This window comes from Sus scrofa, chromosome X (assembly GCF_000003025.6).
Source record: "Sus scrofa isolate TJ Tabasco breed Duroc chromosome X, Sscrofa11.1, whole genome shotgun sequence".
In the NCBI taxonomy this organism is placed as follows: domain Eukaryota; kingdom Metazoa; phylum Chordata; class Mammalia; order Artiodactyla; family Suidae; genus Sus; species Sus scrofa.
The window spans coordinates 27,600,348-27,616,432 of NC_010461.5; the positions used below are offsets into that span (position 1 = coordinate 27,600,348).

Below are 16,085 nucleotides of genomic sequence, written 5' to 3' on the forward strand. Positions count from 1 at the left end.
CGAATAGGAAGAGAAGAGGTAAAACTGCCACTGTATGCAGATGACATGATACTATACCTAGAAAACCCTAAGGACTCAACCCCAAAACTACTTGAACTGATTAACAAATTCAGCAAAGTAGCAGGATATAAGATTAACATTCAGAAATCAGTTGCATTTCTGTATACTAATAATGAAATATTATAAAAGGAATAAAAAATGCGATACCTTTTAAAATTGCACCCCAAAAAATCAAATACCTGGGAATACCCCTGACCAAGGAGGTAAAAGACTCATATGCCAAGAACTATAAAACATCAATCAAGGAAATTAAAGAAGATGTAAGGAAATGGAAAGATATTTCATGTTCCTGGGTTGGAAAAATTAATATTGTAAAAATGGCCATCCTACCCAAAGCAATCTACAGATTCAATGCAATCCCTATCAAATTACCCAGGACATTTTCCACAGAACTAGAACCAACAATCCAAAGATTCATATGGAACCACAAGAGAGCCAGAATTGCAAAAGCAATCCTGAGGAACAAAAACCAAGCAGGAGGCATAACTCTCCCAGACTTCAGGCAATACTACAAAGCCACAGTCATCAAGACAGTGTGGGACTGGTACCAAAACAGACATACAGACCAATGGAACAGAAGAGAGAACCCAGAAATAAACCCAGACACCTATGGTCAATTAATCTTTGACAAAGGAGGCAAGAACATAAAATGGGAAAAAGACAGCCTTTTCAGCACGTTTTGCTGGGAAACCTGGGCAGCTGCATGCAAATCAGTGAAACTAGAACACACCCTCACACCATGCACGAAAATAAACTCAAAATGGCTTAAAGACTTAAATATGAGACAAGACACCATCAAACTCCTGGAAGAGAACATAGGCAAAACACTCTCTGACATCAACCTTGCAAATGTTTTCTCAGGTCAGTCTCCCAAAGCAACAGTAATAAAAGCAAAAGTAAACCAATGGGACCTAATCAAACTGACAAGCTTTTGCACAGCAAAGGAAACAACAACAACAACATCAAAAAGACAACTTACAGAATGGGAGAAAATAGTTTTAAATAATGCAACTGACAGGGGCTTAATCTCTAAAATGTATAAGCAGCTTGTACATCAGCAAAAAAAGCCAACGACCCAATGGAAAAATGGGCAAAAGACCTGAATAGACATTTCTCCAAACAAGATATACGGATGGCCAACAAGCCCGTGAAAAAATGCTCACATCCCTGATTATTAGAGAAATGCACATCAAAACTACCATGAGATACCACCTCACACCAGTCAGAATGGCCATTATTCATAAGTCCACAAATAACAAATGCTGGAGGGGGTGTAGAGAAAAGGGAACCCTCCTGCACTCTTGGTGGGAATGTAAGCTGGTACAGCCATTATGGAGAATAGTATGGAGGTACCTTAGAAAACTATACATAGGGAGTTTCTGTCGTGGTGTAGTAGAAGTGTATCCAATTAGGAACCATGAGGTTGCGGGTTTGATCCCTGGCCTCTCTCAGTGGTTTAAGTAACTGGTGTTGTTGTGAGCTGTGGAATAGTTTGCAGATGAGACTTAGATCTGGCATTGCTGTGGCTCTGGTGTAGGCAGGCAGCAACAGCTCAAAATGAAGACCTAGCCTGGGAACCTCCATATGCCACAGGTTTGGCCCTAAAAAAAAAAAAAAAAAACAAAAAACAAAACTATACTTAGAACTACCATATTACCCAGCAATCCCACTCTTGGGCGTATATCCATACAAAACTTTCCTTAAAACAGACACATGCACCTACATGTTCATTGCAGCACTATTCTCGATAGCCAAGACATGGAAACAACCTAAATGTCCATCCACAGATGATTGGATTAGGAAGATGTGCTATATATACACAATGGGATACTACTGAGCCATAGAAGAACAAAATAATGCCATTTGCAGCAACATGGATGGAACTGGAGACTCTCATACTGAGTGAAGTAAGTCAGAAGGAGAAAGACAAATACCATATGATATCACTTATATTTGGAATATAACATATGGCACAAATGAACATTTCCACAGAAAAGAAAATCATGGAGTTGAAGAATAGACTTGTGGTAGCCAAGGGGGAGGGGGAGGGAGTAGGATGGATGGGGTGCTTGGGTTTAGGATATGCAGACTATTGCCTTTGGAATGGATTAGCAATGAGATCCTGCTGTGTAGCACTGGAAACTATGTCTCATCACTTATGATGGAGCATGATAATGTGAGAAAAAAGAATGTATACACGCATGTGCAACTGGGTCACCATGCTGTATAGTAGAAAACTGACAGAACACTGTAAAGCAGATATAATGGAAAAAAATAAAAATCATTAAAAAAAAGTTTCGTGACAGTAGGGATTTTCTCTGCTGTATACCTAGTAACAAGATCTGAGCCTATCTAACACATACCTAGCAGTAAAATATTCAGTGAGTGAATGAATTCTTAAAATATTTATAACAGATGATATTTACTGAGCTCTTACTATCTGCCTGGCATTGTGCCAAGCACTTCACACTGTATCACTAGAGAGATCAAGATTTGTGAAATAATACTGTTTTGGAAATCAAGGAAGGTATCATTTCAAATATTAGAGGTGATAAATAGGTCCAAGATAAAACTGATGTCAGGTATATGGATAAAAAAAATTAGAGCAATTAGCTATTATAAATGTATTGACAACCTGAGTCCTTATTTTCAGAAAATTTGTGGTGCTAGGGAAGCCAGATTGAAGTGGGTCAAAGCAGAACCAGGAGCTGAAGAATAGGAAATGTCAATTACTGCTTTAAAAATTGATGGTAAGGGGGAACAAGAACAGTTGGCTAGAAAAGTTAGTATCCTAAAACAGCTCTATGATGAGGGAAACTTGAGCATGATGGGGAAGACCAAGAAGAAAAAAGAAATGGAAAATCCCCGAGAAAGAAAGCAGAATTGTTTACTTAAAAATATGTTGGATAATGTGAAGGACATCCAGGTGCTCAGCTAGTGTAGCTCTTTGCTACACACAGAATAGGGATCAATAGTTTTTCTTCCTTTTCTTCTTTCTTTAAAGTGAAAAAGAGAAAGGACCTAGGAATAAAGAAGTGAGGAGTGACTTACAAGTGCCTCATGATGGCCAAAGATGGAGACCACAGGTGATAATTTTTCAGTTTATCAACTGTTAGTTGTAATTATCAAAATTACATGTTTTCATAAATAAACATATTACAGAGGATAGGAGAATACTGAGATATTATTTTAAGGATAGTATATTTGCATGTGTTTCCATGCATACGCATATACACATACATACATATATGCCAACCCTTTCTTAGAACCTAGAGAGATTTTTCAGGTATCTGGGAGCTTTGGAAGGAACTCCCAGCCATGTTGAACTCTCTGATACTACGACCAGCACCTCTACTTGATGAGTTTGCTCCTTGCTGATGGGCAGTTGGAGAAGGCCCTCATATAGCTACAGACAGACAATTCAGAGTTAAATGCTCATTTCTTAGAGTGATCCTGGAATAGAAATAAGGAAATGAAATCTCATGACAGTGTCATCACAAAGTCATCAGCCAGATGGCAGTCCTTGAAATCTAATCCTTAGAGACTTCTCACAATAATATGTAATATCACATCTAATATTATCTTATTCACCAATTCATATCTATTCATGGAGATTGAAGGGAAAGAAATGAACTTACAGAGGTCCATATTCCTGTCTTTATATGTTAACATGGACTCTACAAGGCATATGATCAGGAAAACAAAATATTTTCTTACATAGGTCACAATGATGATCTGTGTTCTCATATGAATTGCTAAACTACCAAATGTAGTTGCAAAGCAGCCTTTTCTTTTATTCATGAATGGTAGATTAAATCTTTTCAGGTGCAGATGGTTATTTATATTTATCTATATAAAATGGTAGCTAAAGGTTCTATCAAAGCCAGTATTGAATTTGAAGATTCCTCTGACCTATTGATAAACTTAAATTGAACATTAAAATACAAAACAAAATTAGTTTGCTTTTGTTTTTGATTATGTCTTGAAACTACAGCCTGCCAGTGTAGGATATTAAAGTTCTTCCAAGTTACACTTTTAAAGTCTCATTTAACATTCAACAATTTAAAAATGAAGTAAAGATTTTATTGCTTTACATAGGCTTCCGGATGCACAAAATTTTTGCATATATATATATATGATTGAAACTGTCAGTGCAGGTAGCACATCAGTGTTCAGTGGTAAAATCTGAACTGTGAGAAATGATGTAATCAGAATGCTTTCAACAGAGTCTCTCCTACCTAAACAATCTTCGGTATAGGTATTTTTCAGACATGAGGTATTTTTATTGCCAAAACTCAAATGTCATTATTAACAATTTCACCTTTAAAATTCTGTTGATAAGATTAACAACAAAAGTAAAAGTATATTTGGTGAAATTTGTGGTTTTTGAGACTTTTAAACAGCAACTCTTGAAAACTGATAAACAGAAGAAATAAGGTAGAAACAAGGAAACAGGATAATGTGAACCACTCTGTAAAGGAAATACTTTTTATTTACAAAATTTGGCAAAAAACTCTTTTTGAAGCAATATAGTATGTAATGGTTATAAATGTAAGCTAAACTGCTTAGAGAAACATAAAGATGATATAGAGCAGAGTGACCAATAAAATGTTCTGTGATGATGGAAACATTTCATTTTGCACTGTCCACTAGGGAAGCTACTAGTTACATGTGGCCCTTGAGCACCTGAAAAGTGACTGATGAGACAGAGGAAATGAATTTTAAATTTTGTTTAATTGTAATAATTTACATTTAAATGGCTTCTTATGGCTAGATGGCTATCCTACACAACAGCACAAATCTAGAGGATGATGATGATGTTATTTCAGTTCTGGGTTTATCTTGGCAAGAAACTGGATTTTAAAAAAGGGTCAAAATGCAAAAGATCGTGATACTTCTTGTTTTTTATCTATCTAGCATAAGATCTATAAGAATATAAAAAAGAGTAGATGAGGCCAAGTAAAATATGGTTTAATCTGTGCAGGTGACTCACATAACATACACAGACTGTGAACTTCTCACATAAATGTATCATTAGACAATATAGAACCCAGTTCTCCATATGCCCTCTCACACTGACCAGAACAATGATCAAGCCCAAATGGTCCATTGCTATGACTACCCTACATGAGTATACTGTACATGAATATACGACCTATATGACTATCCTTTTTATACTCAGATTTGAATAGCTAGCTACCTCTCCAGCGAACTTGATGTTGTCCAGCTACAGCATGACAGTTTATCAGTTTCTTCTTTCTATACCATTTGTGGCAGCCATTCTCTACTGGCTGGCTCAACTCCAATCACTAGATACTAGAGGTGGTTTTGCTGCATAGTTCTGACCCGAAAGTTCCTGACAAAGTCATTCCTTTCCTGACACCAGCAGTGTCCCTTCTGCTGTTGCTTCTTCCTGCTGGAATGCACATGTTCTGAGGGAAATGCCAAGAAGAATAAGGAGACTTCAGTGCTGACGTTGCTGAGCTACTCAACCAATATCAGCACCTACCTAACGCTGAACTTCTCTTTAAGTGACAAAAAAAGATCTTCATTAGATAAGCTACTGAACTTGGATTTTCCATTACTTGAAACTGAAAGCAATCCTAATGGATACATTTTTCTTCTGGTTTGAGTTACTGGTGCATCAGAACACTTGTAGTTAGTTATTTTTTTGTTAGTTCATATACCTATGTAATCAAATATTTGGCAGGGGCTTAGATACCATGTGTCAAGCTAAGTGCTAGGTAATATGGTGGACAAGCAGCCAATGTGTATACCCATAGAGAGCAAACATTCTCATAAGAGACAGAGACCAGCAAACACTTAAGTACTGTGTAGTGAGATAAGCACTATAATAGGGGGTCAAAAGAAGGTGGGCTTGGTTTGGCAGTCAGAGAGTGCTTCCTGGAGGAAATGGCATTTACATGGAGACCCGAATAATGAATAGAACTTAACTAGGCCAAAAGTAAGGGGTAATACATATATCACATCAGCAAGTAATAGAGAAGACAGAACACAGTGATGAGGAAAGGAAAATAGCTCAGTGTTTCTTAATTATGGGGAGGGGAGAGTGAGGGAGAGCAGAAACTTAAGCTGGAGTTATAAAGGAAAGGCCATATTGTGTAAGACCTTGAAGTTATTTAAAGAGTGTAGACTGTCTTTGAGTAATAATGGATAAGCCACTAAAGTCTTTAGAAACTGGGAGGAGGGTGAGCAACATGAATATGCTGTATTTAGAAAGATCACCCTGCAGTATATGTAGAGAATGGGTAGGAAGTAGGAAGAAGTTAGGTGAATGATGTGATGTGATTTAACCAAGGCATGACAATTGAGGAGAAGGGAGGAATAGAAGTAACTGGATTTGGAAGCTATTTAGGCAGTAAATAGCTTTATGAGAGTTTGGTTATTTGGATTGTAGAAGGAAGAGTCAAGCATGAGTTTCCAGTCTAGACAACTGAATGGGTTGTGGTAATGTTCACTGGGGAGGAATCATAGGAAGAGAGAAGTAGTTTGCATTTGGTGAAAGAGGTTGTAAGAGAGCAAAAATGAGTTCAGCTTTGGGCCTATTCAGTTTGAAATTCCTGAGGGACATTAAAGTAAAATGAAATCAGTGGGATATACAGGTTTGAAACTCAATGATCATTCTCAGCTGCAAATGGTATAAATGGAGAGTCATCAGCAAACCTACACAAGTAGATGAATTTCTGTAGAGTACATGTGAGAAAGAAACAGAGAAGAACTTTAGAGACATGAGTCAAAATTAGCTTGGCAAGTCACAGATTCTGTATGGGCCAGTGAAAAATGTAATATGGCTTCTAACATTCTATTTTACTTTACCCACTGGAGAAATAACTATACGCCTTCCTTAGGTAGTAGCTTTTTAGGGACCAAGTCAAAAAATATAAACTAGAAGCCCCTGTACTAAAGAATCCAAAGACCTTAAGAAAATAAACAGAAGAAATGAGAGAGCTGCTTGGAAATGCAAGAAGCATGAAAGAGTGACATAGATGGGACAGACCTCTCTTGAAGCCCATTTTGTACCATGAGTAAGCCTTCTTTTTGGCCCCTTCTTGGCTTACATTCCCTAACTCACTAAATGAATTTCTGATATTAATTTGCCTTCCCATAGAGGCCTTTCTTGGAGAAGCAGGTATTTCCCTTTCGGATCTTAACTATTGACTCCCTGATACCAACCAGTTACATATGAATTGAGTCTTCCTGAACCTAATCTGCCCTTGTGTAACTGAATAAACCTATACCAGATTGGTATCTGGAGAAGAAAGTCCGAACTTTATTACTAAGAGGAGGCAGTAACTTTGAGATTTTTTTTCCAATTATTAGTTAACTATTCTCCACCAGAGTCCTGTTAATAGGGCCCCAAATGCAACTCTCCAATTTTGGGTTGAATTGTCTTTTCCATGGCCATCTGAACACCCACTGTCTGGAATTCAGGGCTAGAGCTCCTCTATTCCTCCAGAATGACCAGCTTAAATGCAGTTTCACAGGCATTTTACGTTTCGATCTTTAACTCAATTTCAAAGTTAACTTCGTCTTTCGATTTCCGTATATTAATAGTTCATTACTCCTAAGAGTTTCTACCTAATTTAAAGTCTGTTTTTTTTTTTCCCTTGATGGTGGCCTTTCTTCTTAATAAAGGCTGCCTACCTGACTTTAGTAATTCACGTCATCTTCTGGAACTCATTTACCTTTCATTGTGGACTTCCTTATCACTGTACAGGTACTATTTTCCTCCCTGTTTTCTGACAGTACTAAAAATAAGTACCCAGTAATCCTTGATTTAACATAGCATGAACAAGGTAACTGTACATTATGCAAAGAAAGTCATCATTCAACAAATATTTACCATGTCATATTATTTATAATATCCAAGATATGGAAGCAATTTAAGTGTCCATTAATAGATGAATGGATAAAGAAGATGTGATGGAATGTTACTCAGCTATAAAAAAGTGGAAGCTTGCCACCTGTGGCAACATGAACGGATCTAGAAGGTATTATGCTAAGTGAATAAGAGACAGAGACAAATACTATGTGACTTCACTTATATGTGGAATTTAAAAAACAAAACAAAATGAAAACACACTCATAGACAGAAATAAAATGGGTGGTTGCCATAGGGGAAGAAGAGATAAAAGGGTGAAATAGATGAAGGGGATTAAGAGGTACAAACCTGCAGTTATAAAACAAATAAGCAATGGGTGTATAATATACAGCATAATGAATATGGTCAATAATATTGTAATAACTTTATATTGGGACAGATGGTTACTAGACTTATCACAGTGATCATTTCATAATATGTGCAAATGTCAAATCACTATGTAGTATACTGGAAATGACATATTATACATCAGCTATATTTCAATTAAATAAACGCCATTGTTTACCATCTCCCTACTATATCACCTGGTTCAGAACCTCGGGATATGTCAAATAAGAAAGCCTCTGTCCAGGGAGTTTAATGTAAAGGAAAAGCATTAAATAATTAGTTATATAATTCATGTTCTTAATTAGTATAGATGCTAATGAAATGAAAGCACATGATGTTAATTGTGGATAATAAGAAGACAGGACCTAGTTTGAGGAGATGGTGTCTCTAAAGACTTGTGGATTTCCAGAGATATATAATGGGAAATGAAATTATGAGTCATGTTACATTACATGAATATTCCCACTGGGTGTGTGGAGTGAGTTACAGTGATGGCACCATTGGCAGCTATAACTCCATCCTGAAGTCCAAAGTGACTTCCTTGTCAGATTAGGGTGGGGTAATATGTGGCACGATAGAATAGAACAATATTTCTTTGGATAGAGTTCTCAAAGCAGACCAATAAATGGCTCTTCTAGTTACAAATCAATCTTTTGTTATTATCAATTGCTTAGTTATATCAACACCTTTGTGACTGTGGGTCATTTAATTTCACTAGTCTTCAGGTCCCTCATCTTTAAATAAGAACACTGAGGAGTTCCCGTCGTGGCGCAGTGGTTAACGAATCCGACTAGGAACCATGAGGTTGCGGGTTCGGTCCCTGCCCTTGCTCAGTGGGTTAACGATCTGGCGTTGCCGTGAGCTGTGGTGTAGGTTGCAGACGCGGCTCGGATCCTGCGTTGCTGTGGCTCTGGCGTAGGCCGGTGGCTACAGCTCCGATTCAACCCCTAGCCTGGGAACCTCCATATGCCGCGGGAGTGGCCCAAGAAATAGCAACAACAACAACAACAAAAGACAAAAAGACAAAAAAAAAAAAAAAAAGAAAGAAATGAAAAAGAGAGTTCCCTGGTGGGCTAGCAGGTTAAGGATCTGGCATTGTTACTGCTGTGGCGTGCCAGATCAGTCCCTGGTTCAGGAACTTCCACATACTGCAGGCAAGGCCAAAAAAAAAAAAAAAATAAATAAGAACACTGAGGCAACGCTGTGAGTTTAGTTGGCCTCTATCATCTCGGATCCTCCCAATCCCCAGTTTAGCAGTCCTGGGAAAACAAATCTGCATTGTCTACCCAGGGATCCCATCATTAAAGTCAGTAAATAGTTTTAGAAATAATGTAGTTCATACCTTTTATGAATGTTTGCCCAGGAGGCATTGATGTTCTCTGTGATCATGTGTACTTTTCTGGTATCATCTGCAGAATAATCCCGGAGAAGTTTCAGCGCCAAGTCATTTGCCACATCTACATTTATCTGCCACTGGCGGAGGTCTTTGGCCAATTGCTATAGATGTATATGGGAAAGAGAATGAATGTCAGTTTTCTCTGAAATCTCTAGTTGAACTTTCTTAAAATGCTTCACAAATAGCTTCTGAATCCTCAGGTCAGAACATGTCTCCAAGATTTAATTTTAATCTACCATGTGTGATTTAGTTAATCATGACAGTATAAGCTAACACACATTTCATGACAAAACTTTTCAAATACAGCATCTTGAGCGATAATCAGTATTAGGTATTTCAATTTAGTAGCAATTAATTGGAAGCAAACTCAGCTTAATTGTTTTTTACCATGGGAGAGAACTATAAAAATAAACTTCCAAATAACTGTTGAGTATGTGACATATACCAAAATTTGAACAGATAAACTATCTCCCCCTTTCTCTCCCTCTTCATTAACTTGTTGAATTGTTTATGTAATTAGTGCCATCTACTGGCATTCAGCTAAAGCTGCATACAGAAAATATCGGCCATCCAAAAAAGAAAAACTGTTATTCTAGTTATGAACTTCTTTAAAGGAACAGTTTATTCATAAGACTTTAAAAATATCCTATTTTAAAATCAGAATAAAATTTTAAATATAAGAATCTTGCTAAACAAAATGACCTATGTTTTCTTCTTTGTTAATCTTTAACAAGTGAGCATTATCAAACCATGAAATGTCATATATAAAATAAAGAAATAAGCCAATGATAGGCTTATCTGGATGCATATTAAACTTAGGTTTCTATTAAACACTATTTCAAGTATATGGAAGAGGCTTTAAGAATTACGATAACATTAAATTATTGATAGTTGTATCAAATACAACATGGTAGATTAAAGAGACAAAGGAATAGTTGAGGGCAGTTCAAACATGAGAAAGAATTTAAAGTTTTAACAGAGAAAGGAAAAAAATCAACGTTCAAAAAAATGAAAAAATAGAGTATTTCAATTTGACACCAATTAAATTTTTTTTTAAAAATCCAAAGCTGGAAAGACTGTGGCCAAATTAGCACATTCATGTACCACTGCTGGGAATAGTATCTATTAGGACAATTTTGACAAGAGATATCAAGCGACATACAAATGCTTATTCCCACTGACCCAGTAATCTCAATTTTAGTATTTTATCCTAGTAAGATATTTAAAAGAAAAGAAATGCATTGTAGGAATGAAGATCTTCATTAAGACAGTAAAAAAATGAAAAATAATTACAATGTTTAATGAGAGAACATAAGGCAATACATCAACCCCATGTTCTAAAATGCAGTAAATGTGCATAGGAATCATAAGTAAGATAAGAGAACATAATTTCTGTCTTCAATGTATTTTTTAAATCTGTAAGAAGATATTGGTAGGAACTGGAAGGGGAACAAAGGAAAATGAAAATAATTGATGTTTCTGAAAAAATCATTTTTAATATTTGTTTTTTAATATTTGTTCTTTTATGTTAATATGATTTATGACTAAGAAGTCAAACACTTTCAGCAGTTTCAGAATGTTTGAGTAGATTCCTGTTCCTTGAAAATGTATAATCTATTTATAATCTGGCATTTTTCAGTTAACTAGAACATCTTATTCTAGAATGGAATGAAATAACTGTGTTTATTGCATACAGCAAGTAGACAAGATAACCAAACTAATACCCAGCAACTAAAGCTAGTATCACTAACTTTTGCTTTAAAAATAAAAAGACAGTTTTTAAAGTCACAGTGTATAGTCGCTATACTACAAAGCAATTAAAATTTATTCTCATGGAATACCTCTCTTTCCTTATATCCTCCTTTTATCAAGCCCTGCAGCTCCTCTTTTCCACTTTTCAGATCCTCACACTATTCAAAAGCCTTTCTGAGGTGAAACATACACTCCAAAGCTTTCCCTTTCTAGAAGTTTCCTAGGATATAAAATTATCTCTTCTTCCCTTTCCCTCTTCACTTAAGTAACTTTCAACTTACAGTATTAAAAGTAATGTATACTAAGATATAAAAGACTAATTTGGCCCTTATTATCCAGAAGATGATATCTACATTTTAAAAGAAGAGCTTATTATCTATCATCTATTAAATCTCTAATTGGTAGCATAAAAATCTACAACACTGACACCACTAACTTGGTTATCATTTCATAAGCTAATTTCTTTTGAAGAAAAATGAAATTTCTAAAGAAATAATTATTAGGAACAAACATCAGAGCATATATGTATAGATTTAGCAATAATAAATATTAATTAAAATTGTAATAAATATAATTAAAATCCTTTATTTTATCTAAGAAAATCTTGGAAGCCACCCCTTACTCCTGGGTTGCTACTTAAAAAATCTAGATATAAAAGGATATACTCTTTGGTTCTAGTCTATAGATCATAAAAAATATCTAAAAGTAGAAGTCAAAAAGTATGCTAGAATTGTTCAAAATCTTGAAGGATATAGTAAGCTAAAGTTTAATTAGAGACTTCATGGTAAAAAGGTAGTAAAAGAGTAAGGGGCTTGGCTTCAAACCAGAGCTTTCTGGTATACTTTAATGCTTGAAGGGCAAAAAGAACACAAGCCATATATTTTTCTTCAAATTTGTATTCACGCTGAAATTTAAATTTTTTATACCAAAGGAAATTTTGACTGAACACTAACCCTTACTGCATACTGCTCAGGTTTTGCTATGATGTAGGATTAAAAAGAAAAAAAAATCCCATGGATTTCCCGTTGTGGCTCAGTGGTTAATGAATCCGACTAGGAACCATGAGGTTGCGGGTTCGATCCCTGCCTGGCCTTACTCAGTGGGTTAAGGATCCGGCGTTGCCATGAGCTGACGCAGACGCGGCTTGGACCCTGCGTTGCTGTGGTTCTGGTGTAGGCCAACGGCTACAGCTCCGATTAGACGCCTAGCCTGGGAATCTCCATATGCCGGGGGGAACGGCCCTAAAAAGGAAAAAAGACCCCGCCCCCCCAAAAAATATCCCACTGACCTCGACTAACATTGACAGGGCTAAGGCCCTTATCTAAACTCAAAGGTTCCCAGCCACAGCATTCTTTCCTTCCTTCTTAAAGACGTTCATGGCTTCCCTTTCCGCTAATACATTGACCACCATGGGCTTTAAAGGAGTCTCATTCACTCCAGGAGCAATGACCTTGACCAACTTTGCCTACTGCTGTGAAATTTTCTACTGGGACAACGCCAGACCACAGAAAAAGTGTAAATTAAAAAATACAATAGAATTCACACACAGTCGTTTTACTTCTGAATTCCATTTACAATGGTATACACTTCAGGGAATTGTGTGGTTATCATTGCATGTGAAGGCATTTAAAATATTGTGAGCACTAGCCTATAAAAAAAGATGATTTTGTAGGTATATATATGTCTGTGTGTGTTTTCTATGAAAAGTATAAAATGCTAAATCACCAAAAGATTGTATTCCAAATCAGGAAAGAACTATTTTGTATTCAAACCTCATATGATGCTGCTGCAATATGTGCTAGGTATTTATACACAGTATTTAAGCAGAAAAATGATTATGGATTATGGAACAAGCTGAATTCATTTCAATAATTTTGAGTATTAACATTTTTAATTTCAATGTTCGCCTTCTCTTTTTTCTTTGTCAGAATTCTTTTTACAGTTATTGACCAGATAGGAGAGAAAACAAGGGAGGAAAAGAAAGAGTATTTAAATGTCTGGGCAACAGAATGAGCCTGTTGCGTTTGAATCTTGGCTTGGTCACTCACTAGCTATGTGGCAAATGAGAAAGTTAATTACACTCTCAATGCCTCAGTTTTCCCCTTTGTTAAATGGATCTATTACCTGTATTTACCTTGAAAGATTCCTATGAGGATTCATTTATAAAATCCAGGGGGAATACTTAGAATGATGCCTGGCATATCCAAAGCATTAAGTAAATATTAGCTATAATCATCATTATTAACATTATTGCTTCTACTGCTACTATGATGATTACTACTACTGCTGCTGCTATGTTTAATGAACCACACCATAACCACCAGAGGGTGAGTTTCTACTGAATTAAAGAAAGTGACCCATTCTTTTATAGACATTGTCCATAATGGTGCAGCTCTAAAAGTCTCCCTTTAATTTAGAAGATAAATTTGAGTATGTAGACCTATAACTAAAATTTTAAAGTTGAGTAGTGTTTAAGTTTTCTTATAAAAGGTGTTTTGGGTTATTTACCTACAAGTGAAATTCAGGTTTGTTTCAGGTGAAGTCGATTTTAAAAACCTTAATGGCTCTGCCTCAAAGGAGCTTCATAAAAAAACAATGCAGAGCAATGAAAAGGCATCTCAGGAAGTCTTGACTGGACATTGTCTTGCAGTTTGATTTTAAAGTCATTAACCTTTAGAGTTCTGGTTTTGTTGTCTGTAAAATAGAATGGGGCTACTTCTGTCTCAGGTTTGTTATGAGGTCAAAATCAAAATCAAATTTCTCGAAAATTTATAAAATAGGATCCTAATATCTTTAAAGATAAAAAGTTCTACAGAACAGGTTTTCTCATTTTGCCTAGGATACTGTGCTTGCGTATCTGAACTAAGAGATTCAGAAAAATAAAACAAAACTATCTCTGTGAGCTAACAGCTAAGAGTTTATTGGACCTTAGATCTAGTCTCTGCCTTCCTCCACTCTACTCTATTGCCAATGGACCAACCACTTTAGGGGATAAAAAATTCCCAGGATTTTTTGCCAGCTGGCTTCTAGCTGGTTTAGGCCGTTGAGAAAACATGGTAGGAGATGGAAGAAGAGAAGAAAGGGTGTAACCAGAATTTCTCTCTCCCTCAAAGTGGGAAGTGACTGCTTTGTGTCTCCATTGCCCACTGGACAGAACCTCTCTCTGCAGTTTTGGTACCTGCTGTGAGGCCAACATGGTCAAGTTAGTAACAGATGCCTCTGGTTTCTGGGCTTTGATGACATTTATTGACTCTCAAGCCCTTGAAACAGTAACAGCTTCCTGATGTTACTAAACTCTGAGTTGCCTCCCTCTTACTGGACTTCTCAGTGCCTTCATTAGCCATAGAACTAGCCCTCTGTATTGAAATTCACTCTTCTTGAAATATCTAATATGGTTTCTCGACTGGACCATAATGATACAAACTAGAAGAAATCTCACAGCATATGACCCTACGTACAATTACACAGGTGAAATTTAACATCAATCATACATTTCATGAAATATCAGACTTTACATCTCCAGCCTCTGAGGAAGAGACAAGCAAAGTGATTCCTCCATCTGCATACTCTTTCTCCTCCTTCTCTGTGCACTCCCTCTCTCTTGCCTCTTGGAAAGGCTTTGCTTGAAAGCTTTCAAACATGAGTCTCTTCCCCATCTTTAAACAACAAAATCTATCATTTTCTTTCTCTTCACAGTTAAGGGCTCCTCAGAAGGCAAATACTCAACTCATTGCCTCAACTTGACTACATTCCTACCACTCTATAATTCAGCAAAATTAAGCCTCTGCCATCACCACCTGTAGGGCTATACCTCTCAGGCTTACAAGGTCCACACTTGCCCAGCTTTAAGATCAAAGAAAGAGCCCAGCATCAGCAACACAGACATCAATGACTTAATGGATGGGGGGAGCTTACTGTTTGAAACAAGGTCCTGGAGCAACGCCCAACCATGAACGACAGACGGCGGGTAGGACATGACAGCAAGCTTCGCTCGCTCCCGACAGGAAGAAGAGATGGCCAGTAAGAGTGGGAATGATATCAGGTTGGCTCATTAGTTACCAGGGGAACCAGCGAGGGGCACGCCCCTCACTGCTCCTTTGATAAGAACACTCACCAGCTGGGGCCTGGGGCGAGTACGCAGGAAGGTCAGTCACAAACACAAGATACAGGTGAAGAAGGCACTGGTCAGGTAGGGGATGTACAGAGAGGAAGACTACAGCCATCTTGAGTGGTTGACCATATACCACCTCATAAAACTATTCTGACAGAAATCATTGTGACAAGTTAAATTATTGGCTTCAATTCTTTACCCCACTCCGTACCCATGGCCTTTGCTATGTAACTTTGAATTTCCTACTACAAAAGGCAGAGTTTACTTTCCTGCCCTTGAGGATAAGCATGGCCATATGACTTATTTTAATAGAAGATTTTAATAGAAGTGACACAAGCAGAGGCCTGGGACATGCTCCTGGACTGGGACTGGCTCCTTTGCACTTCTGCGAGTATCATGAGACAAACGTGTCCTGGGCTAGCCTGCTCACGCTTGGAAAAGGATGAGTGCCACGTGGAGGAGAGTCACCCAATTAACCTACAGTGTGAGACAGTGCCACTCCAGACAAGTTGCAAGCTCATGAAGAAATAAATGCT

The 16,085-nt window shown here is 37.1% G+C and overlaps 1 protein-coding gene across 17 annotated transcripts in view; it reads right to left on the reverse strand.

The window, feature by feature from the left end:
* DMD (dystrophin) overlaps positions 1-16,085 on the reverse strand; it is a 2,622,506-nt gene that overhangs the window by 572,125 nt on the left and 2,034,296 nt on the right. For all 17 annotated transcript variants that reach the window (XM_021079543.1, XM_021079551.1, XM_021079550.1 and 14 more), the window contains 1 exon segment: positions 9,633-9,787. In XM_021079543.1, the coding sequence (XP_020935202.1) occupies positions 9,633-9,787 (155 nt within the window).